The sequence below is a fragment of the Cannabis sativa genome, chromosome 3 (genome assembly GCF_029168945.1).
Source record: "Cannabis sativa cultivar Pink pepper isolate KNU-18-1 chromosome 3, ASM2916894v1, whole genome shotgun sequence".
NCBI lineage: Eukaryota > Viridiplantae > Streptophyta > Magnoliopsida > Rosales > Cannabaceae > Cannabis > Cannabis sativa.
In genome coordinates this window covers 26533106-26560245 of record NC_083603.1, presented here as the reverse complement: position 1 = coordinate 26560245, position 27140 = coordinate 26533106, and the positions used below count along the sequence as shown (strand labels likewise).

The 27140-nt window shown below is 34.5% G+C and overlaps 3 protein-coding genes and 2 non-coding genes across 5 annotated transcripts; 3 read left to right on the top strand and 2 right to left on the bottom strand.

The window, feature by feature from the left end:
- The first annotated feature begins 8431 nt into the window (after window positions 1-8431).
- LOC115710696 (uncharacterized) lies at window positions 8432-11014 on the top strand. The gene has a single exon (XM_030639047.2). It carries the CDS (start codon window positions 8432-8434, stop codon window positions 11012-11014), a length of 2583 nt encoding a protein of 860 aa, XP_030494907.2.
- On the bottom strand, window positions 8945-9051 carry LOC133036375 (small nucleolar RNA R71). The gene has a single exon (XR_009687032.1). It is a non-coding gene; the product is annotated as a small nucleolar RNA R71 (small nucleolar RNA).
- A 6663-nt stretch (window positions 11015-17677) lies between the features above and the next one.
- On the bottom strand, window positions 17678-17784 carry LOC133036374 (small nucleolar RNA R71). Its single transcript, XR_009687031.1, has one exon. It is a non-coding gene; the product is annotated as a small nucleolar RNA R71 (small nucleolar RNA).
- Window positions 17785-18075: 291 nt separating this feature from the next.
- LOC133036000 (uncharacterized) lies at window positions 18076-18876 on the top strand. Its single transcript, XM_061112464.1, has one exon. The coding sequence runs from the start codon at window positions 18076-18078 to the stop codon at window positions 18874-18876; it is 801 nt and encodes a 266-aa protein (XP_060968447.1).
- Window positions 18877-19007: 131 nt separating this feature from the next.
- LOC115710697 (uncharacterized) lies at window positions 19008-19745 on the top strand. Its single transcript, XM_061112463.1, has one exon. It carries the CDS (start codon window positions 19008-19010, stop codon window positions 19743-19745), a length of 738 nt encoding a protein of 245 aa, XP_060968446.1.
- Window positions 19746-27140: the final 7395 nt, after the last annotated feature.

Here is a 27140-nt window from a genome sequence, read left to right as displayed (position 1 = left end):
AAAAAGTGCACTGACTTTGTAAATCTATCCACTATCTGTTGGGTTTTATGCCCTAAATAAAACTCAATTCATATAATCAGATTTACTTATTAATAAAGATCAGAAATGACATTTTATGTTGCATGGTTCACATAATTTATTTCATGATTATATGTATATAATGTATGAATTCTTTTTAAGTCCAGAACATATGAGTTGGTTTAAAGATAATAGTGTTGTCAGCACAATGGAATATAATCTTTATTATATGTTCAAAAGTTTATTCCCTGATTTGTCAGAACACTGGATTTAGACTGACATGGTATAATCAGCGATAGGTATTCTTACACCTTGGAAAAGTGTTATGTCCTTTCCAGGACATTGGCAAAGTTTACCAGTATCGGATGTATGGAGTATACATCGGAAGGGATCGATATTGAACTTTGATTAGATATATTAAAATTTACCATAAATATCTATTCAATTCAATATCACTAAGTTGATCCTAGATCACATGATCAAAATCCTGATATGGTTAGGCTCAATCTCAAGAGTGTTATTCGTGTTCTTTGATTTGTTAGTTAAGCCTAATTTTGTGTCAGGGTGATACGTACATTTTGGGAACACGGTAATGAAATTGAGTGGGAGCGCTAACATAAATATGGAATCTATAGCTTCTATTTGGCAAATAGAAGTAAAGGATGATTTCCTTCGAGCTTAACCAAACGAAGATAAATGGTGGAGATCTCATTTCACTTAGCTGAAATATCATTTATACAGGGTTAAGTGTTTTAAGGATAAAATACATTGAAGGTGTAGCGGTAACAGTAGTGCCTTTTCAATGTAGATCATCTATATAGAGGATCATTGATCACATTAGGGTTATAACAATGGATAACTAATGACGTGTCTATATCGTGGAACATATAGAGCGTTCTATATGACTTAGAGTGCAATTCCAAGTTCTAAGTGTGGATTCAATGAGGAATTAATAAGTTAGGGAATTTACTTGGTAAATTCGGTTAGACTTATTGGAAGCTCGGTTATATAGACCCATGGTCCCCATACTAGTTGAGACCATACTGCTTGTAAGACTCAATTAATTGATTTTAATTAATCAATTATAATTCTAAAAGTTAGACTACGTCTACTCTATGAATTCTCACAGTTTAAGGATGAAATCGTAAAGAAAAGGGTTTCTAGGTTTAATTATTAATTAAGAGACTTTGTATGTCTAATTAATAATTATTTTAAATGACAATATTATTTAATAATCTATTTTAGTTATTAAATAATTAGTTTTGGCATTTAAATGATTAGAATTGGAAAAATGTCATTTTTGGAGAAATAGAAATAAAATTGAGGAAACTGCAAAATCCAAGTGAGGCCCATATCACCCTATGGCCGGACACCTCTTTGTGATTTTCCCAATTATTATTTTCATTTTTAATTGCCATGTAATTGCTAATCAAAGCCTGGCAATAATAGGAGAGTGGTGGATCACACTAAATAAGGCAGTTAATCAATTACACAGTAAAAGAGGAAACTGCTTATTTGGAAAGTTGTGCTCTCCCTTTTCCCTATATAAAGCAACCCTTGTTCTCTTCTCTTGCATGTCTTTGTATGCACTATAAGCCACGAAATTCAAGAGAGAAAAAGAGAGAAAAATTTTGAAATCCTTGTGACATGAGTAGTGCCCATACACATCAAGTGGTACCTCAATCATAGTATGTAAGACTATGGAAATTCTGCATCAAAGAAGGAGAAAAGAAGATGCAGGTTCAGATCTTGGTGATGCTCTGCTACAGAAAGGAATCAAGGGCTAGAGATCTGAATGAAAGGAGTCATATTATTCCGCTGCACCCACTGTAAGGTTTTCTAACTTTATATGTGTTTATTTTCATTGTTTTAGAATTCATATTAGTTTGTTAATCCAACATACTTATTAGTAAATCTTGATCCTGGTAAAATAATTTCCAACAACTTGCACCAGAGCCATGGTAATCATTTACTTTCATGTAATATGAATTAAAACGATGATTGTTATGTTTTTGTGTTGGATGGTTTCATGTTGGTTTATGTGTTGTTTGATGAATGTTGATGTTGTACAGTTTCGTTTTCCATGAAAAATATTTTTTCAATTTTTGAAAATATTTTATTTGGATTCCTTGTGAAAAATTCAGCAATTTTTGTTTTTACGGAACTCGATTCCAGTAAAAATTGAGAAAGATATGAATTTTGGAAGATTGGAAATCATGGTTGCTCCATGCAGCCTATCCTGCCAATTTCCCACAAATTGCGAATTTTTGAGGTTTTTTCCCCAAAAATCCAATTTTTCATGGGATTGTTTCCCAAAATTTATTTTTTCAATTTTAAATATTTCTAAATTGAAATGTTTCCAATTTTAAATATTTTCAATTTGGAATTTTTCCAATTTTTAAGTATTTCTATTTTGGAATGTTTCCAATTTTAAATATTTTCTATTATGGTCAGATTTAAAAATTTGTTAACTTCTTTAATATTTATTTATTATTTAATTATAAGATTAGATATTTTGATATTTAAGATATTTTAAATTAAAATATAACTTTGTCTTTTTATTTAAAATATTATATTAAAATTATCTTATATGACAAATTAAATAATTAATAAATTTGAAATTAACATAGATATTTTTATAGATATACTACCATAATATTTTTCAAATTCAAAAATTTGTTATTTTGTTAAATATTTAATTATTTATAAATTATAAGTATAAAAATGATATTTTTTCTATATATATATATCATTTTTTCCTTATTAAAAATTTATAAATCATATATTAAATATTTAAATAACATAGATATTTTTGTAGAGATTTCAATATTGCTTAATTTGAGATATTTTGACATATAATTATGGTAATTATTATTCATTTGTTATTTTATTTCTAAAATAATAATTATTTAACCAAATCTATTTTAAAATTGGTTTATTTTATTAAATTATAAGATTCGAAAGTGATACTGAACATTCTTTCCTTTCAAATCATTGATCTTATTAGATATTTAATTTAATTTGATTCAAATAAACCTAGATATTTTAAAATTAGTTTCCTTTATTTGGTTAGTTTAAAAATAATAATTTAATTATATTAATATCTTAATTCACATCTGTTACATGGACAATGTTTTTTATTTTATTGTTTATTCAAAAACTTTTTAACAAACCTATTATTTATCTGATCTAAATTGCTATGATTAACTTGTTGACAGATCCAACGATCTGATTTTAATCATAGTCCAATTGACGATAGATCTTATAAATAATTTGTAACAGGTAAATTTTGTACTTCTTTCATCTGTGTAAACCCAGTAACATGATAGGGCCCATCCAAATCATTAGACCTGTGTGAGCCTATATGTTTGCTTTTGGGCTTAGATGCATATAGGAAGCCCATTTAAGTTTTTACTAAGTAAATGGACTAGGTTGCTAAAATAAATTTTGACATAAGGAAATTTATTTAGGTTCAATGAATAACAATTGTTTATTTAAAAATTAAATTCCTCTCTTTTGGGCCTTGTGTGAGAGTTGGGGGCCATAGAAGTGGGTACGACATACTGAACCCAGCTCCCCATCACATGAACTACCCCAATTGTGAAGGCCCATTTGCCTTATTTAAATAATTGTATTAGGTTAATTACATTAGTCTAACCTAATTAAAATTGAATTAGCAACATAATTAACTTTTAAAATATATGAAATTTATTTTTCATGTAATATTTTAAAGTTAATTTTAGAAAAACACTTAGTCAATGATATATTCTAGATAGTTATTTCTAGTACTAGTTATTATTTCTAATATTAAATAGGAAAATACCATTGATTGCGAAATTAATTGTCTCATAATTAATTTTGGTACAATCTAAGTTTAGAATATTTTCCTAGTATTAAACTAGAATTAATAATTAAGTTTCCTCTTTACTTAATTATTTGTTTCTTGAATTTAATACATTTAATTAAATTGAAAATTTCAATATCTAAGTTGATTTTCATCATGATACTTTAATATTGTTATTTTCATGTTATTTAATTAAAGTTGAAAATTATTTTAAGTTTGGAATCTTATTTCAGAATAACTTAAGTTTGAATAATTTTCAAAAGATATTTTATTTTATTTTATTAATCATTTCCCAAAATTTCGAAATTGCATTTCTTTAATGCAGAAATTTTGAATTTTATTTGAAAAATAGATTAAAGTTGAAAATTATTTATTTAATTTTGGACCAACTTAAATCAGTGACTTTTCCATTTAATGGTTAATTAAAATAAATGAACTAAAATATATTGTAATTAGAAATTGAATTAATTAGTCCATGAAAGTCTAGATAGATATTATCTGTTTTGCTTGAAGTATTTTTCTAGTGTATTTAATTAAATAGAAAATTAATATTAAGTTGATTCTTTATCATGATACTTAAATATTTGAAATTTTCTTAGATATTTAATTAAATAGGAAAATTATATTTTTTGTTGAAAATTAATTTTGGGACAACATAAAATTAGAGTAATTTTTCAGGATTTATTTTTATTTTATTTTAAAGCACTTTTCGAAATGCAATATATATTTATAGAAAATTAAATTTGAAACAACTTAAATTGAATAATTTTCTAAATATTTATGGAAATTATTACTAAGATGGAAATAATTCACGTTATTTTCGTATCCATCTAAGTATAATTTATAAATATTAAATTAAAATTTATATTTAGAATTTTTCATTCTAAATTGGAAATTTTAATTAAATAAACATATATTTAAAATAAATTGATTAAAATAAATATTAGAAGAAAATACAACCCTTCATAAAATAATGAGCTTTATTATAAGGATATTCGATCTCCATTGTTGGTTTTACATAGCTATTGTTTTATTGAGTAATCCTCCCTAATGGAGGAACGTTCATTAGCAAGTTAGCACCGTTTAATCTCGAAAGATAAGTAATCTTGTAAGTTTTTTATATAGTTTATGCCCACCCTAATGGTGGCGACAGTATAAGACTTGCAAGAATATGAAACAATGGTGGAAGCTCATAAGATAGAATAGCCTTGACTCTCGCCTAAACGGGACAACGCGGATTCAAATCTTGATCGAATAAAAGGTTGCAAGAATGTTTGACATTTTAGATGAGCTGACAACTCTATTCAATGAATGGTAGCTTTGACTCTCGCCTAAACGGGACACTGATATCAGTTTGTTGAAAACCTTGGAAATTATTTAGGATTGTATGTTTTAGTATTTTCACTTGTCATTCCTACTTGCTATGTGCTTCATAATTTCTGAATTGTGTATGAATTTGTATTGAACCATGTTATTTTCTGTTATTAAATTGTAGTTTAATTTCGAATTTTCATTGTTGGTCTAACTTGATTTGTTTTTCTAATGAGATAAATCCCTAATGGATTTTCACCATTAGACTAACATAATAGTGTTAGATCTCGAAAGATAAATATTGTATATGCAACATCTAGCTGTTCATCAATTGATGACACCTTAGACTAGTGTTTTACAATATGAAACAAGAAGATTGTATAAATAAGATTACTTTGACTCTCGCTAATCGGAGCATCGTTGGATTCTTATTTAAAACGAAATTATCCTAATTCCTCTTAGCTTATTAATTTCGAATTTGCTTAATGACATATCATTGGATGAATGGTCTATAAATCATATAAAGTCTTATTTTCTCTTAAAAAATTAGATGACGCATATGATTATATTCCCGGAATTCTATCCCAAAATGATATATATCCTCAATCTTAGATATCTCCTACTTGTATAGGCAAACCATAGAGTTAGATTAGTAGTGGTGGTCCAAGAAAGAGTTACTAATTATACAGTTACAGTTTCACAAGTGTTTCATAACCATTTTCTTTCAATGGATTTAAACTGTATGAGTTTAGTATTTTGTGACAAGAATCCACTTGCACTATTCTAAGAACTCTTTCATGTAACTTAAGTCATCAAAAGATACAACCACATATTTTATAAATCTATGGCATTTGTTTCTTGTTCATAGTGGTTTTGACAAGATCATTCTCTGCAAAGAGTTAATATGCCTATATCCACTGAAATTAAGTTCATCTCATTCGCAGATGGATGTACATTCAGGGGTGGATATGAGTCTTCGTTGTATTCTTAAAACGATCACTCTAGATTTTACTTTACGCAAAAGAAATTTGAAATGTTTGAAAAATTTCATGAATTTCTAGCAATGGAAAGTGGTTAAAGATCTTGCGAACTGATAGGGGTGGAGAAAAAGTTAGTAGATATGCAGTTCAAAGATCATTAATTTCATTTGAATTATATCCAAACTTACCCTCCTGATTAAGAGTCAAATTTGTATATTTTCAGTCTTTATTTGTAGGCATAAAATTAATTTAATTAATTATTTTCATGATTTTAATTATAAAAATTAATTTAAATGGAAATATTTAATTTATAAAGATTTTATGTGCTATTTTTCAGATTTGATGGACAAATTGATGACAAGCCCAATTCAAAAGCTCAAGTCCAACTAGAAAAACCAAATGACTTCTATGCACATCACTTGGACTCAAATTAATTAGAAAACCAAGGCTCAACTTCACATTAACGTGGTCCATGTAGTCAAATGACTATTTCATCAATCAGGGAGTGTGCACATGCACAAATGAAGCCTCTCTTTCAATATGTTGTGTCCCACTCACCAATTCTCCACAAATCACTCATTTTATGCCATTTCATGTTCAGTCGACAACCATCAAGATGCCACGTGTTTGCTTGTCTCTCAATTTTCCACTCCGTCTGATGCAAACAGTACAAGAAAAAGAAGTGTTCCATTTCCTCAGCTTTTTGTGCCACTAATCTACTTAAGTGGCACACGAAAATACATTTTGTGACCAATATTTTCTGTATAAATAGATCATTTTGGAGGGTGAAAAAGCATCAGATTTTATCTAGAGTTATTATACAAAAATTTTATCTTTTTCTTTTCTTCTTCTTTATTTTACTTTATTAATTTTGGTGTAAAGACAATGCCTTTTCTAGGCTAATTTCTTTGGCAAGACTCAAGTGTAAGTTCATGCAATTTTTATTCTTTTAATATATTGATTCTCTTTGTTCTTCATTTTCACATTTGTTATATTAAATTTATCTTCTTCTAAATTACACTTTAAATTTAATAGTACCTTTTATATAAGTTCAGTCATGCTTTTCTTATGTAAGTTAGGCTATTAATTATTAGAGTGTTTATTATATTATATGATTTTTACTGCATTCTGCCGGTGGTATTTTGTCGATTTAAATTATGTAATATGATAGTATTTTTAGAAGTAGTATTAATTTAATTAGAGAACATATTTTTCTAGTGAGCTTAATTATACACATTTTCTAACTATAATTAATGGTGTAGAATTATAGTTGAGGTTAAAGAATCAATTTTATTAGGAAAATATAATTGCATGTACAAAGCTTGTGTCTTCCATAATCATTTTCTGATCATTTCTCATTTTAATTACTTATTTAATTTTAAAAATCATTTTCTCAATATTCTCATCACATTCAAGGTTCATATTTTATTTTCGTAAAATTACTAACTGTCCTTTTGAGTGTACTTTTCCTCCCTGTGGATACGACATATAGCCCGTTTACTATCGCGACCGCAGTGTAACTAATTGGGCGACATCAATTTTTGGCGCCGTTGCCGGGGAGGTTTTCGCGCTACAAGAGGTTAGTATAGTAGTTTTATTTTTTTTTATATTTTTTTTTCTCTCTCTTTATTTGTTTGTATAAAAAAAAAAAACCTTTTAGTTAGTATAATATAATTTAGTTTTTTTTTTTTTAAGTTATATATAGATTCAAAAAAAAAAAAAATCATTATATATTATTATTATTATTCTTTACTCTTTTAGTAAAAAAAAAAAAAAGCAAGTTCTTTTTTGTTTAGTTTATTTGTTAGTTGTATTTATTATTTGCTACTATATTAGGGTGTTAGTTTTTTTTTTTTTTACATTATTTTATTTTGTGTACTTTTTTTAGGATTAGCCATTTTTTTTTTTTTTAATTTTAGGTTAGTTGTAGACTTTTATCCTTTAGGCTAAAAAAAAAAACAAAGAAAACAAAAAAAATTGTGCATAAAATATTTTCATAAACTTTTAAGTGTAAACCCAATTGTGTAATGGTAAAAGTGGTACAAACTGAGATCATTCTGTCTAAGAAAGATTGGCTTTAAAGGTTTGTGATAGAGTACCCTCTACACTTTCTAGCAACCCCGGGGAGTTCTAGTAAAAGTGTGGGACGAAGCGGTACCTTGGCAACCTTCCCAATCGGTCTGGGAATATCTTGTGTGAATACCCTTGCATTATTACATAGTTGTAATTTACATTATTTAACAAGTGAAAATACACACACACACACAAAAAAAAGTGAATGTCACGAAATAGAGACAAATTAGGGAGATTTGTAAAACAACAAATTGAAATTTTAGAAAACTCTCCTAAATCGTCTTCTTCCACTCGTTCTCATTCACCACCATCACCCATACTTCCTGCACTTCCAATGATGGCTCAACAACAGGAAATCCAACCAAGAACGCTACAGGATTATCTACATCCTACGCGTACGGCCACACCTTCATGCATAATGTATCCCATGAATATGCCCAACTTCGATTTCAAACCTGGCATGATTCAACTTTTACCAACCTTTCATGGTATGGAAAATGAGAGTCCATATGTGCATATTCAGGCCTTCGAAGAGGTGGTGGCCACATTCAACAACCAAGCTGACATCATTAACTTGGTGAGATTGAAGTTCTTTCCTTTCTCACTCAAGGATAAAGCGAAAAGCTGGTTGTATTCCTTAAGGCCAAGGTCTATTGGGACATGGGATGAGATGACAAAAGTATTTTTCTCTAAATTTTTTCCACCCCATAAGACCAGCAGCCTTAAGAGGCAAATCTCTACCTTCACCCAAAAGGACCATGAAACGTTTCATCAGGTCTGGGAGAGGTTTAAAGATTTGATGGGCCAGTGCCCACATCATGGATACGAAAGTTGGCGTCTTGTCAGCTATTTCTATGACGGTCTCACAGCCGACAAAAGACAATTCGTACAAATGATGTGCAATGGCGACTTCCTACAGAAAGATCCCGAAGAAGCTTTGGAATATCTTGAAGAAATTTCTGAAAAATCATACACATGGAGTGCACCAAGTCCTACAGACAAGCCACGAACAGCCGGAGTCTACCAATTGAAGGAGGAGGACAGTGTGAAAGCTCAACTTGAAGCTTTGAAAAAACAATTTGAGGCTTTCAAAACTCAAGAAGGTAAAGCACTCCAGATGGCTGCAAAAGTGGAAAAGCAAGAACCATGCTTCATTTGTGGAGGGACTGATCATCAACCACAAGAGTGCCCTAATCTTAGTATGTTAAGGGGAGGAGACGAGGAACAGTGTAATGCCTTAGGGGATTACAAGAAGCCTTATAATGCCTACTCCAACACATACAATCCTGGTTGGCGTAACCATCCCAATTTCAGTTGGAAGGATACAAGTCAAAATCAAGCATCTGGGAGCCAATGGAGGCCTGATCAACAAAAGAATTCTCTTGAGAGTTCCATGAAAATTCTCGTAGAATCCCAACTAGAGTTCAGGAATTATTTCACTCAGGTGATAGAGGAATTGAAGGACATAAAGATTCAAATAACAAAGTTAAATGATTCTTCAGTCATTCAAGAGCGTGGTAAGCTTCCCGCTCAGCCTCTAATCACTCCCAAAGGGCAACATATGGCACAAACCTCCGCTCCTTCAGAGTCTAATCTCAAAGGGGTTAATGCTATTACTACCCGAAGTGGTCAAAGTACGGTATCACCATTACCTAAGACCCCTAGTGTACCAATGCCCGCTTCAGATGCTGATGTGCCACAGAACCTTCCAGTAAAGGTGCCCTTTCCTCAGGCTTTGAAATCCACTGGGAAGGTACTGGAAAGTCATAGTGAAATCCTTGACTTTTTGACACAAGTTAAGGTTAACTTGCCATTACTTCATGTAATCAAGCAAGTACCGGCTTATGCCAAAGTTATCAAGGATCTATGCACTATCAAAAGGAAGCACCATGTCAAGAAAACTGCATTCTTGGCAGAACAAGCTAGTGCGGTGATCGACTGCAAGACACCGCTTAAATACAAAGATCCTGGTTGTCCCACCATTTCATGTCAAATAGGGGAACAGGAATTTGGCCAAGCCCTCCTGGACTTAGGTGCAAGTGTAAATCTCATGCCTTATTCCATATACTTGCAACTAGGCCTAGGAGAACTTAAGCCCACATCTGTGGTGCTACAATTAGCCGATCGATCAGTTAAGAAACCTCGGGGAATAGTTGAAGATGTCTTGATTCAAATTGATAAATTCTATTACCCTGTGGATTTTCTCATCTTGGACACTCAATCTGAAGTCAACTTAGAGTCCAAAATTCCCATCATTCTCGGACGACCATTCCTCGCAACAGCAAATGCACTCATCAATTGTAGGAATGGTCTCATGAAAATCTCTTTTGGGAACATGACTCTAGAGGTGAATGTTTTCAACATTGGTAAACAACCACCTGATAACGATGAGTGTTTCCAATCATTTCTGATCGATACACTTATTTCAGAAGAGGTAGAAGCACAATACACTTCCACTCATCTCAATGACCTCTTTGAAATTTCTGAGATTTCTGAGTCGGGTAATACTGAAATCAACCCTGAAGTCATCAATCAATTACCGACCAAAAGAACCATGTTTTGGAATCCAATCTTCGAGGGACTTCCTCAAGATAGGGAAACACCAAAACCATCCACTGTCCAAGCTCCTCAACCAAACTTGGCTCAACTTCCTAAGGAACTTAAGCATGTCTTCTTGGGAGCAAACAACACTTTCCCTGTCATCATATCCTCCACCCTTAATGCAACTCAAGAGCAACAACTTATCAACGTGCTCACAGAGCAAAGAGGAGCAATTGGTTGGCGTTAGCTTACATTAAAGGGATTAGTCCCTTGATTTGCTCCCATCACATTAAATTGGAAGACGGGGCCATACCACGACGTGATCCTCAAAGGAGATTAAACCCACCAATGAAGGAAGTGGTAAAGACAGAAATCTTGAAGCTTCTGGATTACGGGATACTTTATCCTGTTGCCGACAGTAAGTGGGTTAGCCCAACTCAGGTTGTTCCCAAGAAATCGGGAGTAACAGTGGTACCAAATGATAAGGGAGAACTCATCCCTACCAAGGTCACAACAGGTTGGCGCATGTGCATTGATTATAGAAAATTAAATGCCGCCACCTGTAAAGACCATTTCCCACTTCCATTCATCGATCAAATCTTGGAACGTGTGGCAGGTCATCCTTTCTACAGCTTTCTCGATGGTTATTCGGGGTACTACAAAATCGAAATTGCTTTAGAAGATCAGGAGAAGACCACATTCACTTGTCCTTTTGGTACCTATGCCTTTCGGCTTATGCCATTTGGCCTGTGTAATGCCCCAGCCACCTTCAGTATTTGCATGATGAGTATCTTTAGTGATATGATCGAGAATTGTATGGAAGTATATATGGATGATTTGACAGTCTTTGGTGATTCATTTGAATCAAGCCTTCTCAATTTGGAAGCTGTGCTTAAACGATGCAAAGAGAAAGGCTTGGTACTCAACTAGGAGAAGTGTCATTTCATGGTGCCATCTGGCATAGTCTTGGGGCATATTGTTTCACAACGAGGAATTGAGGTTGATCAATCCAAGATTGAACTCATATCAAAGCTGCCCACCCCCAAGACTGTTAAGGATGTTCGATCCTTTCTTGGGCATGCTGGATTCTATAGGAGGTTCATCCAGAATTTTTCGACGATAGCTCGACCTTTGTCGAACCTCTTGGCAAAAGACGTGGTGTTTAACTGGACACCCGAGTGTGAGGAATCCTTCCAAACACTTGTCACCAAACTCACTTCTGCCCCTATCATTCAACCACCTGATTGGAACTTGCCATTCGAGATCATGTGTGATGCTAGCAATTACGCTATAGGGGCCGTCCTTGGTCAACGAAGGGAAGGGAAGCCCTTCATCGTATACTATGCAAGTAGAACTCTTAATAGTGCTCAAATGAACTATTCTACTACTGAGAAAGAGTTGCTTGCCGTAGTATTCGCACTTGACAAGTTTCGTTCCTACCTGATCGGTTCCCCTATCACGGTCTTCACCGACCACTCTGCTCTTAAGTACCTCCTTTCCAAAAAGGATGCTAAGGCACGCTTAATTAGGTGGATCCTTCTGTTACAGGAATTTGACTTGACCATCAAGGATAAGAAAGGAGTTGAAAATGTGGTAGCGGACCACCTATCTCGTTTAGAGTTTTCGATTCCGTGATGGCCCCGCTATCCGAGATGACTTCACGATGAACATCTCGACACCATCACTAAGTTACCATGGTACGCTCATATTGTTAATTACTTAGTGATTGGTGAGCTTCCTGCTTCCTGGAATGCACAGGATAAACGTAAATTTTTGGTCGAGGTCCGTAACTTTTACTGGGATGATCCATATCTTTTCAAGTACTGCCCCGACCAAATTATGAGACGTTGCATTCCAGATGATGAAATTTTTAGTGTCTTGAACTTTTGCCACAACGAAGCATGTGGTGGTCATTTTTCTATGAAAAAGACTGCTGCAAAAATCTTACAGTGTGGTCTATACTGGCCCACTTTGTTCAAAGACACTAACAATTTCTGTCGATCTTGTGAAAGGTGCCAGAAACTAGGTGCGCTATCCCGCCGACACATGATGCCATTGAACCCAATGCTCGTAATAGAAATATTCGACTGTTGGGGAATTGATTTTATGGGACTGTTCCCACCTTCTTCTGGCTACCTTTACATTCTCCTCGCCATAGACTATGTCTCCAAGTGGGTTGAAGCCGTGCCATGTCGAAATGCAGATAACACAACTGTTGTGAAATTCTTAAAAGAAAATGTGTTATCTCGTTTTGGCACACCACGAGCTATCATCAGTGACCAAGGCACCCATTTCTGCAACCACTCTTTTGAGCATTTGATGCAAAAGTATGGTGTACTTCACAAGGTTGCACTGCCTTATCACCCACAGACAAATGGCCAAGCTGAGTTAGCTAATCGTGAAATTAAGCAAATTTTAGAAAAGACGGTTAACCCTGACCGCAAAGATTGGTCCTCCCGACTTCTCGATGCTCTCTGGGCCTACCGCACTGCTTACAAAACTCAGCTAGGCATGTCTCCTTACAGACTAGTCTATGGCAAGGCCTGCCATCTCCCTGTTGAACTGGAACATAAAGCATACTCGGATGTAAAAAGCCTAAATTCTGATCTCAACGCAGCGGGCCTTCATCGTAAGCTTCAGTTGTCAGAAATTGAGGAATTACGGAATGATGCTTATGACAACTCTAGGATCTACAAGGCTAAATTAAAAGCGGCTCATGACAAGCAGATCCTGAGAAAGAATTTGAGCCAAATCAGCGAGTTCATCTTTATGACACTCGCCTGCATCTCCACCCTGGGAAACTGAGATCCCGGTGGACTGGGCCGTATGTTGTAAAAACTGTTTTCCCCCACGGTGTTGTTGAGGTCGAAGACCCAACCGATGGGAGAAAATTCAAAGTGAATGGCCAAAGACTGAAATACTACATAGAGAGGGTGCCCCAACCTGTCGAGGATATCCTCGTGGCTCCGGTTTACCAACCTTGAGTAGTGCTTCCCCGATCTTGTACACAGGTTTTGTCTCTTTTTCCTTTTATCTTTGTCATCTTATTTTGTTATTTGTTATCATTTTTTTTTTTTGTTTTTCAGTTTTTATGTTTTTAGAGGATCAATATCGCTGCTATCCATGGTTGCTTGCTCTCCAGGTGTTCTCTTTCCCTATTCTTTTAATTTTTATATCTTTAGACATTGAGGACACTGTATTATTTTAGTTGGGGGTGGTGAGCATATTCAAGCATGTTTCTTAATTTTTGTCATATTAATATTTTCATGGTCAAATTTTTCAAAAATTACTCATTTATTCTTGTAAAATGTTATTTTCAAGCCAATTTTTACTATCTTTGTTACTTAGAATTTTTCTAGAGTTACAAATTGCACATGCCAAACTTTGTGGTAAGAAGATTATTAGCACATATTTGCTTAGAAAAGCTACCAAGTTTAAGTGTTTATATTTTTGTGAGTGGCGAGATTGAGAAAATAACTTTTGAATTTTTATTGATTCTTAGAAATGATTATAATTATTTTGGACATGGTACTAGGGTTTGATTGGATGTTGCTTTAAGGGATAATTTTTATAGACAAATCTTATTAAGGAGCCTTTTTGTAATTATTTTCTTTATGTGCAAAAAAAAAAAAAAAAAAAAGAGCAACATTTCCATCATTATATCCAACATGTTGCCTCTTGTTCAAAAAAAAAAAAAAACCAAGAAAAAAAATTGCAAGATCAACATTTCTATCCATTTGTCTAACATGTTGCCTCTTGTTTGAAAAAAATAAAAAGAAAAGAAAAGAAAAAGTTTGTAGTATTTCATTTTTTTTTATTTGTTTTGGCTCCTAGAATAAATGTAAAAGATTGTCTATTTTTGTCCCGAAAAGCTGGTTTGTGGTACTCTTATGGTGGTTTGTCCAAATAATTCATAATCTATCTTCGTTTCAATATTTATTCAAATGTTTGTCCTAAATTAATCTATCCTTTTCGTGTGCTCACTTTTCAATTTCCAACTCCATGAGTGAAATCCTTAGCCATAAATAAATATTTTCAATACCTGTGAGGCAAATGGAGTTGAGACTTTTACTTGGTATATTTTTCGGAAGCATCTATGTGTTATGGTTTGTGGTAAGAAGGTTCAGGTTTGGCGCACACACTCACAACTCTAGATTTATTCAAGATAATTTTGTATAGTTCTTATTGGCTTGTTACTAACATTTTATTTGAATAATTGTGTTATCTTTCAAAATTTTGACCTAGAAAATATCATGTTGACATTCTTTTTGTTCGCTTGAATTGCTAGACGCTAGCAATAAGCTAGTTGGGGGTTGTGATTAAGAGTCAAATTTGTATATTTTCAGTCTTTATTTGTAGGCATAAAATTAATTTAATTAATTATTTTCATGATTTTAATTATAAAAATTAATTTAAATGGAAATATTTAATTTATAAAGATTTTATGTGCTATTTTTCAGATTTGATGGACAAATTGATGACAAGCCCAATTCAAAAGCTCAAGTCCAACTAGTAAAACCAAATGACTTCTATGCACATCACTTGGACTCAAATTAATTAGAAAACCAAGGCTCAACTTCACATTAACGTGGTCCAAGTAGTCAAATGACTATTTCATCAATCAGGGAGTGTGCACATGCACAAATGAAGCCTCTCTTTCAATATGTTGTGTCCAACTCACCAATTCTCCACAAATCACTCATTTTATGCCATTTCATGTTCAGTCGACAACCATCAAGATGCCACGTGTTTGCTTGTCTCTCAATTTTCCACTCCGTCTGATGCAAACAGTACAAGAAAAAGAAGTGTTCCATTTCCTCAGCTTTTTGTGCCACTAATCTACTTAAGTGGCACACGAAAATACATTTTGTGACCAATATTTTCTGTATAAATAGATCATTTTGGAGGGTGAAAAAGCATCAGATTTTATCTAGAGTTATTATACAAAAATTTTATCTTTTTCTTTTCTTCTTCTTTATTTTACTTTATTAATTTTGGTGTAAAGACAATGCCTTTTCTAGGCTAATTTCTTTGGCAAGACTCAAGTGTAAGTTCATGCAATTTTTATTCTTTTAATATATTGATTCTCTTTGTTCTTCATTTTCACATTTGTTATATTAAATTTATCTTCTTCTAAATTACACTTTAAATTTAATAGTACCTTTTATATAAGTTCAGTCATGCTTTTCTTATGTAAGTTAGGCTATTAATTATTAGAGTGTTTATTATATTATATGATTTTTACTGCATTCTGCCGGTGGTATTTTGTCGATTTAAATTATGTAATATGATAGTATTTTTAGAAGTAGTATTAATTTAATTAGAGAACATATTTTTCTAGTGAGCTTAATTATACACATTTTCTAACTATAATTAATGGTGTAGAATTATAGTTGAGGTTAAAGAATCAATTTTATTAGGAAAATATAATTGCATGTACAAAGCTTGTGTCTTCCATAATCATTTTCTGATCATTTCTCATTTTAATTACTTATTTAATTTTAAAAATCATTTTCTCAATATTCTCATCACATTCAAGGTTCATATTTTATTTTCGTAAAATTACTAACTGTCCTTTTGAGTGTACTTTTCCTCCCTGTGGATACGACATATAGCCCGTTTACTATCGCGACCGCAGTGTAACTAATTGGGCGACATCAATTTTTGGCGCCGTTGCCGGGGAGGTTTTCGCGCTACAAGAGGTTAGTATAGTAGTTTTATTTTTTTTTATATTTTTTTTCTCTCTCTTTATTTGTTTGTATAAAAAAAAAAAACTTTTTAGTTAGTATAATATAATTTAGTTTTTTTTTTTTAAGTTATATATAGATTCAAAAAAAAAAAAATCATTATATATTATTATTATTATTCTTTACTCTTTTAGTAAAAAAAAAAAAAAGCAAGTTCTTTTTTGTTTAGTTTATTTGTTAGTTGTATTTATTATTTGCTACTATATTAGGGTGTTAGTTTTTTTTTTTTTACATTATTTTATTTTGTGTACTTTTTTTAGGATTAGCCATTTTTTTTTTTTTTAATTTTAGGTTAGTTGTAGACTTTTATCCTTTAGGCTAAAAAAAAAAACAAAGAAAACAAAAAAAATTGTGCATAAAATATTTTCATAAACTTTTAAGTGTAAACCCAATTGTGTAATGGTAAAAGTGGTACAAACTGAGATCATTCTGTCTAAGAAAGATTGGCTTTAAAGGTTTGTGATAGAGTACCCTCTACACTTTCTAGCAACCCCGGGGAGTTCTAGTAAAAGTGTGGGACGAAGCGGTACCTTGGCAACCTTCCCAATCGGTCTGGGAATATCTTGTGTGAATACCCTTGCATTATTACATAGTTGTAATTTACATTATTTAACAAGTGAAAATACACACACACACACAAAAAAAAGTGAATGTCACGAAATAGAGACAAATTAGGGAGATTTGTAAAACAACAAATTGAAATTTTAGAAAACTCTCCTAAATCGTCTTCTTCCACTCGTTCTCATTCACCACCATCACCCATACTTCCTGCACTTCCAATGATGGCTCAACAACAGGAAATCCAACCAAGAACGCTACAGGATTATCTACATCCTACGCGTACGGCCACACCTTCATGCATAATGTATCCCATGAATATGCCCAACTTCGATTTCAAACCTGGCATGATTCAACTTTTACCAACCTTTCATGGTATGGAAAATGAGAGTCCATATGTGCATATTCAGGCCTTCGAAGAGGTGGTGGCCACATTCAACAACCAAGCTGACATCATTAACTTGGTGAGATTGAAGTTCTTTCCTTTCTCACTCAAGGATAAAGCGAAAAGCTGGTTGTATTCCTTAAGGCCAAGGTCTATTGGGACATGGGATGAGATGACAAAAGTATTTTTCTCTAAATTTTTTCCACCCCATAAGACCAGCAGCCTTAAGAGGCAAATCTCTACCTTCACCCAAAAGGACCATGAAACGTTTCATCAGGTCTGGGAGAGGTTTAAAGATTTGATGGGCCAGTGCCCACATCATGGATACGAAAGTTGGCGTCTTGTCAGCTATTTCTATGACGGTCTCACAGCCGACAAAAGACAATTCGTACAAATGATGTGCAATGGCGACTTCCTACAGAAAGATCCCGAAGAAGCTTTGGAATATCTTGAAGAAATTTATGAAAAATCATACACATGGAGTGCACCAAGTCCTACAGACAAGCCACGAACAGCCGGAGTCTACCAATTGAAGGAGGAGGACAGTGTGAAAGCTCAACTTGAAGCTTGAAAAAACAATTTGAGGCTTTCAAAACTCAAGAAGGTAAAGCACTCCAGATGGCTGCAAAAGTGGAAAAGCAAGAACCATGCTTCATTTGTGGAGGGACTGATCATCAACCACAAGAGTGCCCTAATCTTAGTATGTTAAGGGGAGGAGACGAGGAACAGTGTAATGCCTTAGGGGATTACAAGAAGCCTTATAATGCCTACTCCAACACATACAATCCTGGTTGGCGTAACCATCCCAATTTCAGTTGGAAGGATACAAGTCAAAATCAAGCATCTGGGAGCCAATGGAGGCCTGATCAACAAAAGAATTCTCTTGAGAGTTCCATGAAAATTCTCGTAGAATCCCAACTAGAGTTCAGGAATTATTTCACTCAGGTGATAGAGGAATTGAAGGACATAAAGATTCAAATAACAAAGTTAAATGATTCTTCAGTCATTCAAGAGCGTGGTAAGCTTCCCGCTCAGCCTCTAATCACTCCCAAAGGGCAACATATGGCACAAACCTCCGCTCCTTCAGAGTCTAATCTCAAAGGGGTTAATGCTATTACTACCCGAAGTGGTCAAAGTACGGTATCACCATTACCTAAGACCCCTAGTGTACCAATGCCCGCTTCAGATGCTGATGTGCCACAGAACCTTCCAGTAAAGGTGCCCTTTCCTCAGGCTTTGAAATCCACTGGGAAGGTACTGGAAAGTCATAGTGAAATCCTTGACTTTTTGACACAAGTTAAGGTTAACTTGCCATTACTTCATGTAATCAAGCAAGTACCGGCTTATGCCAAAGTTATCAAGGATCTATGCACTATCAAAAGGAAGCACCATGTCAAGAAAACTGCATTCTTGGCGTAACAAGCTAGTGCGGTGATCGGCCGCAAGACACCGCTTAAATACAAAGATCTGGTTGTCCCACCATTTCATGTCAAATAGGGGAACAGGAATTTGGCCAAGCCCTCCTGGACTTAGGTGCAAGTGTAAATCTCATGCCTTATTCCATATACTTGCAACTAGGCCTAGGAGAACTTAAGCCCACATCTGTGGTGCTACAATTAGCCGATCGATCAGTTAAGAAACCTCGGGGAATAGTTGAAGATGTCTTGATTCAAATTGATAAATTCTATTACCCTGTGGATTTTCTCATCTTGGACACTCAATCTGAAGTCAACTTAGAGTCCAAAATTCCCATCATTCTCGGACGACCATTCCTCGCAATAGCAAATGCACTCATCAATTGTAGGAATGGTCTCATGAAAATCTCTTTTGGGAACATGACTCTAGAGGTGAATGTTTTCAACATTGGTAAACAACCACCTGATAACGATGAGTGTTTCCAATCATTTCTGATCGATACACTTATTTCAGAAGAGGTAGAAGCACAATACACTTCCACTCATCTCAATGACCTCTTTGAAATTTCTGAGATTTCTGAGTCGGGTAATACTGAAATCAACCCTGAAGTCATCAATCAATTACCGACCAAAAGAACCATGTTTTGGAATCCAATCTTCGAGGGACTTCCTCAAGATAGGGAAACACCAAAACCATCCACTGTCCAAGCTCCTCAACCAAACTTGGCTCAACTTCCTAAGGAACTTAAGCATGTCTTCTTGGGAGCAAACAACACTTTCCCTGTCATCATATCCTCCACCCTTAATGCAACTCAAGAGCAACAACTTATCAACGTGCTCACAGAGCAAAGAGGAGCAATTGGTTGGCGTTAGCTTACATTAAAGGGATTAGTCCCTTGATTTGCTCCCATCACATTAAATTGGAAGACGGGGCCATACCACGACGTGATCCTCAAAGGAGATTAAACCCACCAATGAAGGAAGTGGTAAAGACAGAAATCTTGAAGCTTCTGGATTACGGGATACTTTATCCTGTTGCCGACAGTAAGTGGGTTAGCCCAACTCAGGTTGTTCCCAAGAAATCGGGAGTAACAGTGGTACCAAATGATAAGGGAGAACTCATCCCTACCAAGGTCACAACAGGTTGGCGCATGTGCATTGATTATAGAAAATTAAATGCCGCCACCTGTAAAGACCATTTCCCACTTCCATTCATCGATCAAATCTTGGAACGTGTGGCAGGTCATCCTTTCTACAGCTTTCTCGATGGTTATTCGGGGTACTACAAAATCGAAATTGCTTTAGAAGATCAGGAGAAGACCACATTCACTTGTCCTTTTGGTACCTATGCCTTTCGGCGTATGCCATTTGGCCTGTGTAATGCCGACCACCTTCAGTGTTGCATGATGAGTATCTTTAGTGATATGATCGAGAATTGTATGGAAGTATATATGGATGATTTGACAGTCTTTGGTGATTCATTTGAATCAAGCCTTCTCAATTTGGAAGCTGTGCTTAAACGATGCAAAGAGAAAGGCTTGGTACTCAACTAGGAGAAGTGTCATTTCATGGTTCCATCTGGCATAGTCTTGGGGCATATTGTTTCACAACGAGGAATTGAGGTTGATCAATCCAAGATTGAACTCATATCAAAGCTGCCCACCCCCAAGACTGTTAAGGATGTTCGATCCTTTCTTGGGCATGCTGGATTCTATAGGAGGTTCATCCAGAATTTTTCGACGATAGCTCGACCTTTGTCGAACCTCTTGGCAAAAGACGTGGTGTTTAACTGGACACCCGAGTGTGAGGAATCCTTCCAAACACTTGTCACCAAACTCACTTCTGCCCCTATCATTCAACCACCTGATTGGAACTTGCCATTCGAGATCATGTGTGATGCTAGCAATTACGCTATAGGGGCCGTCCTTGGTCAACGAAGGGAAGGGAAGCCCTTCATCGTATACTATGCAAGTAGAACTCTTAATAGTGCTCAAATGAACTATTCTACTACTGAGAAAGAGTTGCTTGCCGTAGTATTCGCACTTGACAAGTTTCGTTCCTACCTGATCGGTTCCCCTATCACGGTCTTCACCGACCACTCTGCTCTTAAGTACCTCCATTCCAAAAAGGATGCTAAGGCACGCTTAATTAGGTGGATCCTTCTGTTACAGGAATTTGACTTGACCATCAAGGATAAGAAAGGAGTTGAAAATGTGGTAGCGGACCACCTATCTCGTTTAGAGTTTTCTGATTCCGCTGATGGCCCTGCTATCCGAGATGACTTCCCTGATGAACATCTCTACACCATCACTAAGTTACCATGGTACGCTCATATTGTTAATTACTTAGTGATTGGTGAGCTTCCTGCTTCCTGGAATGCACAGGATAAACGTAAATTTTTGGTCGAGGTCCGTAACTTTTACTGGGATGATCCATATCTTTTCAAGTACTGCCCCGACCAAATTATGAGACGTTGCATTCCAGATGATGAAATTTTTAGTGTCTTGAACTTTTGCCACAACGAAGCATGTGGTGGTCATTTTTCTATGAAAAAGACTGCTGCAAAAATCTTACAGTGTGGTCTATCTTGGCCCACTTTGTTCAAAGACACTAACAATTTCTGTCGATCTTGTGAAAGGTGCCAGAAACTAGGTGCGCTATCCCGCCGACACATGATGCCATTGAACCCAATGCTCGTAATAGAAATATTCGACTGTTGGGGAATTGATTTTATGGGACTGTTCCCACCTTCTTCTGGCTACCTTTACATTCTCCTCGCCATAGACTATGTCTCCAAGTGGGTTGAAGCCGTGCCATGTCGAAATGCAGATAACACAACTGTTGTGAAATTCTTAAAAGAAAATGTGTTATCTCGTTTTGGCACACCACGAGCTATCATCAGTGACCAAGGCACCCATTTCTGCAACCACTCTTTTGAGCATTTGATGCAAAAGTATGGTGTACTTCACAAGGTTGCCTTTGCCTTATCACCCACGGACAAATGGCCAAGCCGAGTTAGCTAATCACCGAAATTAAGCAAATTTTAGAAAAGACGGTTAACCCTGACCGCAAAGATTGGTCCTCCCGACTTCTCGATGCTCTCTGGGCCTACCGCACTGCTTACAAAACTCAGCTAGGCATGTCTCCTTACAGACTAGTCTATGGCAAGGCCTGCCATCTCCCTGTTGAACTGGAACATAAAGCATACTGGGATGTAAAAAGCCTAAATTCTGATCTCAACGCAGCGGGCCTTCATCGTAAGCTTCAGTTGTCAGAAATTGAGGAATTACGGAATGATGCTTATGACAACTCTAGGATCTACAAGGCTAAATTAAAAGCGGCTCATGACAAGCAGATCCTGAGAAAGAATTTGAGCCAAATCAGCGAGTTCATCTTTATGACACTCGCCTGCATCTCCACCCTGGGAAACTGAGATCCCGGTGGACTGGGCCGTATGTTGTAAAAACTGTTTTCCCCCACGGTGTTGTTGAGGTCGAAGACCCAACCGATGGGAGAAAATTCAAAGTGAATGGCCAAAGACTGAAATACTACATAGAGAGGGTGCCCCAACCTGTCGAGGATATCCTCGTGGCTCCGGTTTACCAACCTTGAGTAGTGCTTCCCCGATCTTGTACACAGGTTTTGTCTCTTTTTCCTTTTATCTTTGTCATCTTATTTTGTTATTTGTTATCATTTTTTTTTTTTGTTTTTCAGTTTTTATGTTTTTAGAGGATCAATATCGCTGCTATCCATGGTTGCTTGCTCTCCAGGTGTTCTCTTTCCCTATTCTTTTAATTTTTATATCTTTAGACATTGAGGACACTGTATTATTTTAGTTGGGGGTGGTGAGCATATTCAAGCATGTTTCTTAATTTTTGTCATATTAATATTTTCATGGTCAAATTTTTCAAAAATTACTCATTTATTCTTGTAAAATGTTATTTTCAAGCCAATTTTTACTATCTTTGTTACTTAGAATTTTTCTAGAGTTACAAATTGCACATGCCAAACTTTGTGGTAAGAAGATTATTAGCACATATTTGCTTAGAAAAGCTACCAAGTTTAAGTGTTTATATTTTTGTGAGTGGCGAGATTGAGAAAATAACTTTTGAATTTTTATTGATTCTTAGAAATGATTATAATTATTTTGGACATGGTACTAGGGTTTGATTGGATGTTGCTTTAAGGGATAATTTTTATAGACAAATCTTATTAAGGAGCCTTTTTGTAATTATTTTCTTTATGTGCAAAAAAAAAAAAAAAAAAAAAGAGCAACATTTCCATCATTATATCCAACATGTTGCCTCTTGTTCAAAAAAAAAAAAAAAAAAACCAAGAAAAAAAAAATTGCAAGAGCAACATTTCTATCCATTTGTCTAACATGTTGCCTCTTGTTTGAAAAAAAGAAAAAGAAAAGAAAAGAAAAAGTTTGTAGTATTTCATTTTTTTTTATTTGTTTTGGCTCCTAGAATAAATGTAAAAGATTGTCTATTTTTGTCCCGAAAAGCTGGTTTGTGGTACTCTTATGGTGGTTTGTCCAAATAATTCATAATCTATCTTCGTTTCAATATTTATTCAAATGTTTGTCCTAAATTAATCTATCCTTTTCGTGTGCTCACTTTTCAATTTCCAACTCCATGAGTGAAATCCTTAGCCATAAATAAATATTTTCAATACCTGTGAGGCAAATGGAGTTGAGACTTTTACTTGGTATATTTTTCGGAAGCATCTATGTGTTATGGTTTGTGGTAAGAAGGTTCAGGTTTGGCGCACACACTCACAACTCTAGATTTATTCAAGATAATTTTGTATAGTTCTTATTGGCTTGTTACTAACATTTTATTTGAATAATTGTGTTATCTTTCAAAATTTTGACCTAGAAAATATCATGTTGACATTCTTTTTGTTCGCTTGAATTGCTAGACGCTAGCAATAAGCTAGTTGGGGGTTGTGATTAAGAGTCAAATTTGTATATTTTCAGTCTTTATTTGTAGGCATAAAATTAATTTAATTAATTATTTTCATGATTTTAATTATAAAAATTAATTTAAATGGAAATATTTAATTTATAAAGATTTTATGTGCTATTTTTCAGATTTGATGGACAAATTGATGACAAGCCCAATTCAAAAGCTCAAGTCCAACTAGTAAAACCAAATGACTTCTATGCACATCACTTGGACTCAAATTAATTAGAAAACCAAGGCTCAACTTCACATTAACGTGGTCCAAGTAGTCAAATGACTATTTCATCAATCAGGGAGTGTGCACATGCACAAATGAAGCCTCTCTTTCAATATGTTGTGTCCAACTCACCAATTCTCCACAAATCACTCATTTTATGCCATTTCATGTTCAGTCGACAACCATCAAGATGCCACGTGTTTGCTTGTCTCTCAATTTTCCACTCCGTCTGATGCAAACAGTACAAGAAAAAGAAGTGTTCCATTTCCTCAGCTTTTTGTGCCACTAATCTACTTAAGTGGCACACGAAAATACATTTTGTGACCAATATTTTCTGTATAAATAGATCATTTTGGAGGGTGAAAAAGCATCAGATTTTATCTAGAGTTATTATACAAAAATTTTATCTTTTTCTTTTCTTCTTCTTTATTTTACTTTATTAATTTTGGTGTAAAGACAATGCCTTTTCTAGGCTAATTTCTTTGGCAAGACTCAAGTGTAAGTTCATGCAATTTTTATTCTTTTAATATATTGATTCTCTTTGTTCTTCATTTTCACATTTGTTATATTAAATTTATCTTCTTCTAAATTACACTTTAAATTTAATAGTACCTTTTATATAAGTTCAGTCATGCTTTTCTTATGTAAGTTAGGCTATTAATTATTAGAGTGTTTATTATATTATATGATTTTTACTGCATTCTGCCGGTGGTATTTTGTCGATTTAAATTATGTAATATGATAGTATTTTTAGAAGTAGTATTAATTTAATTAGAGAACATATTTTTCTAGTGAGCTTACACATTTTCTAACTATAATTAATGGTGTAGAATTATAGTTGAGGTTAAAGAATCAATTTTATTAGGAAAATATAATTGCATGTACAAAGCTTGTGTCTTCCATAATCATTTTCTGATCATTTCTCATTTTAATTACTTATTTAATTTTAAAAATCATTTTCTCAATATTCTCATCACATTCAAGGTTCATATTTTATTTTCGTAAAATTACTAACTGTCCTTTTGAGTGTACTTTTCCTCCCTGTGGATACGACATATAGCCCGTTTACTATCGCGACCGCAGTGTAACTAATTGGGCGACATCACCTCCCCAGAAATTCGAGTTGCATATTGATGATTAGTTACTAGTCGTTGCCTAAATCCTTCTATGGAAATAAAATTTCAGAATGATGCAATGGTTGTATACTTAATGTAAATCATTACTAGATTCATGGATGACCTAATCGAAATCTAGAACTGCTAACCATGGTTTGCATGTTTGTTAGCTATTCTAAGTGATTAGGGGTGGAGCATCTCATAGTCATTAGATAAGAAAGTGTTTGTTTAAACAAATACCACTTTTTCTAAGAAAATGACTAAGTCTAAAAATAAAGTAGCAAATAAAGTGTAATACATGGGATTAAGAAAAGGATTAGCAAAACTCTAATTAGATAATTATGAGTTAATTGAGGAATTATATTATTATATAATTCAATACATGTGAAATTATATGAAATTTAACATGTTAAAGACCCCGTTGGTGAGCCAGGGGCATTTTGGTAATTATGACCCGAGAAGGGTAAATTGTTGAGATTAATTTAATTACGTGCTTAATAGAACTATATTATTATATAGTATGCCTATGTTGTCTTTTCAGGTGTGTTCTGATAGGTTGGCGCGGTATAGTCACACCTGGGAATATCGGGCGAACCGGGTTCGGGCCCGAAATGTAAATTGAATTGATTATTTGGCATTTTATATGATATGTGATAATCTGAAATTTAATTGGCAATATTTGGGTGTGAAATGGCACTTATGCCCTTGAAAATGAATATGTGTGTTTTAAGCCATAAGTGATTTACTTGAACCAAAAATTGATTTTGAGAGAAATTAAATTGTATTTTCTGGTATTCTCTCTCTCTCACCTTCTCCCTCTCCCTCTCTTACTATCTTGAGTTTGCAACTTGGAAATTGAGGAAAAAGCTTGGGATTTTGGGCTTGAAACTTGGATTTTTCTTGATTTGGCTTGGATTTGGAAGTGAGGTAGAGTTCTTACTGATTTTTAATTGTATTTGCTTGCTGAATATTGTTGTAGAACATGTTTAGGTTTGTTGATTTTGGTTATGCATGGGTTAGGTTGTTCTTGCTACATGTTGGGTGAATTGGTGCTATCTTGGAATGGATTTGAGTTTAACTTGTTGTATGTTTGTTATTGAATTTGGGCTGAGATTATATGGTGATTCTAGGATGGAATTTCAGGTGTGAACTTAGTGTTTAATTGCTGGAATTTGTTTGGTTTGGTTTGAGGTCAAGCTCAAGTTTTGAGCTTGAGTTCTTGTTGGAGAAGTTTGATTTTTGGTGTTGATGAATAATCTGAAATTAGGGGTTTTCATGTTGGAATTGTTGTTTTAGGTCTCTGTTGTGATGATTCTTATCTGTAAGAAATTAATTTTGGGTATGGTTTGGTTAAGGTTTGATTATATGGTAAAGTGGGCATGTTTAGACCTTAAAATCTGGTTTTCTGAGTTTTTCGAACCCAGTGGCCGCGGCCAGATCTATGATCGCCGCGGCCATAAAACCTGGCAGTGAGCCATCTTTTTTCTGATTTTGTTTTGGCCGTAACTTTTGACTCGGGACTCCGTTTTGGACGTTCTTTATATCGTTGGAAAGCTCGTTCCGAGCTCTTTATGATTATCTGTATTTTGAATGCCAACTTTATATTTTGTGAAAGTGAAATTAGGGATTAACCCTATTTGTGAAATCCGGGATTGTGTGACTAGGATTACCGGCACCTGATCAGGAGCACCTGGGGCTTCGGAATCTCCTTCTATTGCTGGACAACAGGTAAGACAGTAGTTTGCACGTAGAGTATGCGCAGTGGCGCTTATGTTGAATATGATATATGCGAGTTATGGTAACCAGGATTAGGGTTATTACCCTGATAGGAACGGTTTGTTAGCCTAGGGTTATTACCTTAGTGAAATATGTGTATAAATGCCATGCCATGTTAATTGAAATGAAATTGATGGATTATGTGCTCAAGGCATAATCAAGTTGGACTCGGTACACATAACTGAGATGAACC

Bases quoted from the DNA above. Each gene is read 5' to 3' on its own strand.
- LOC133036000 (XM_061112464.1), top strand. From the start codon at position 18,076: ATGGCTGCAAAAGTGGAAAAGCAAGAACCATGCTTCATTTGTGGAGGG.
- LOC115710696 (XM_030639047.2), top strand. From the start codon at position 8,432: ATGTCACGAAATAGAGACAAATTAGGGAGATTTGTAAAACAACAAATT.
- LOC115710697 (XM_061112463.1), top strand. From the start codon at position 19,008: ATGCCTTATTCCATATACTTGCAACTAGGCCTAGGAGAACTTAAGCCC.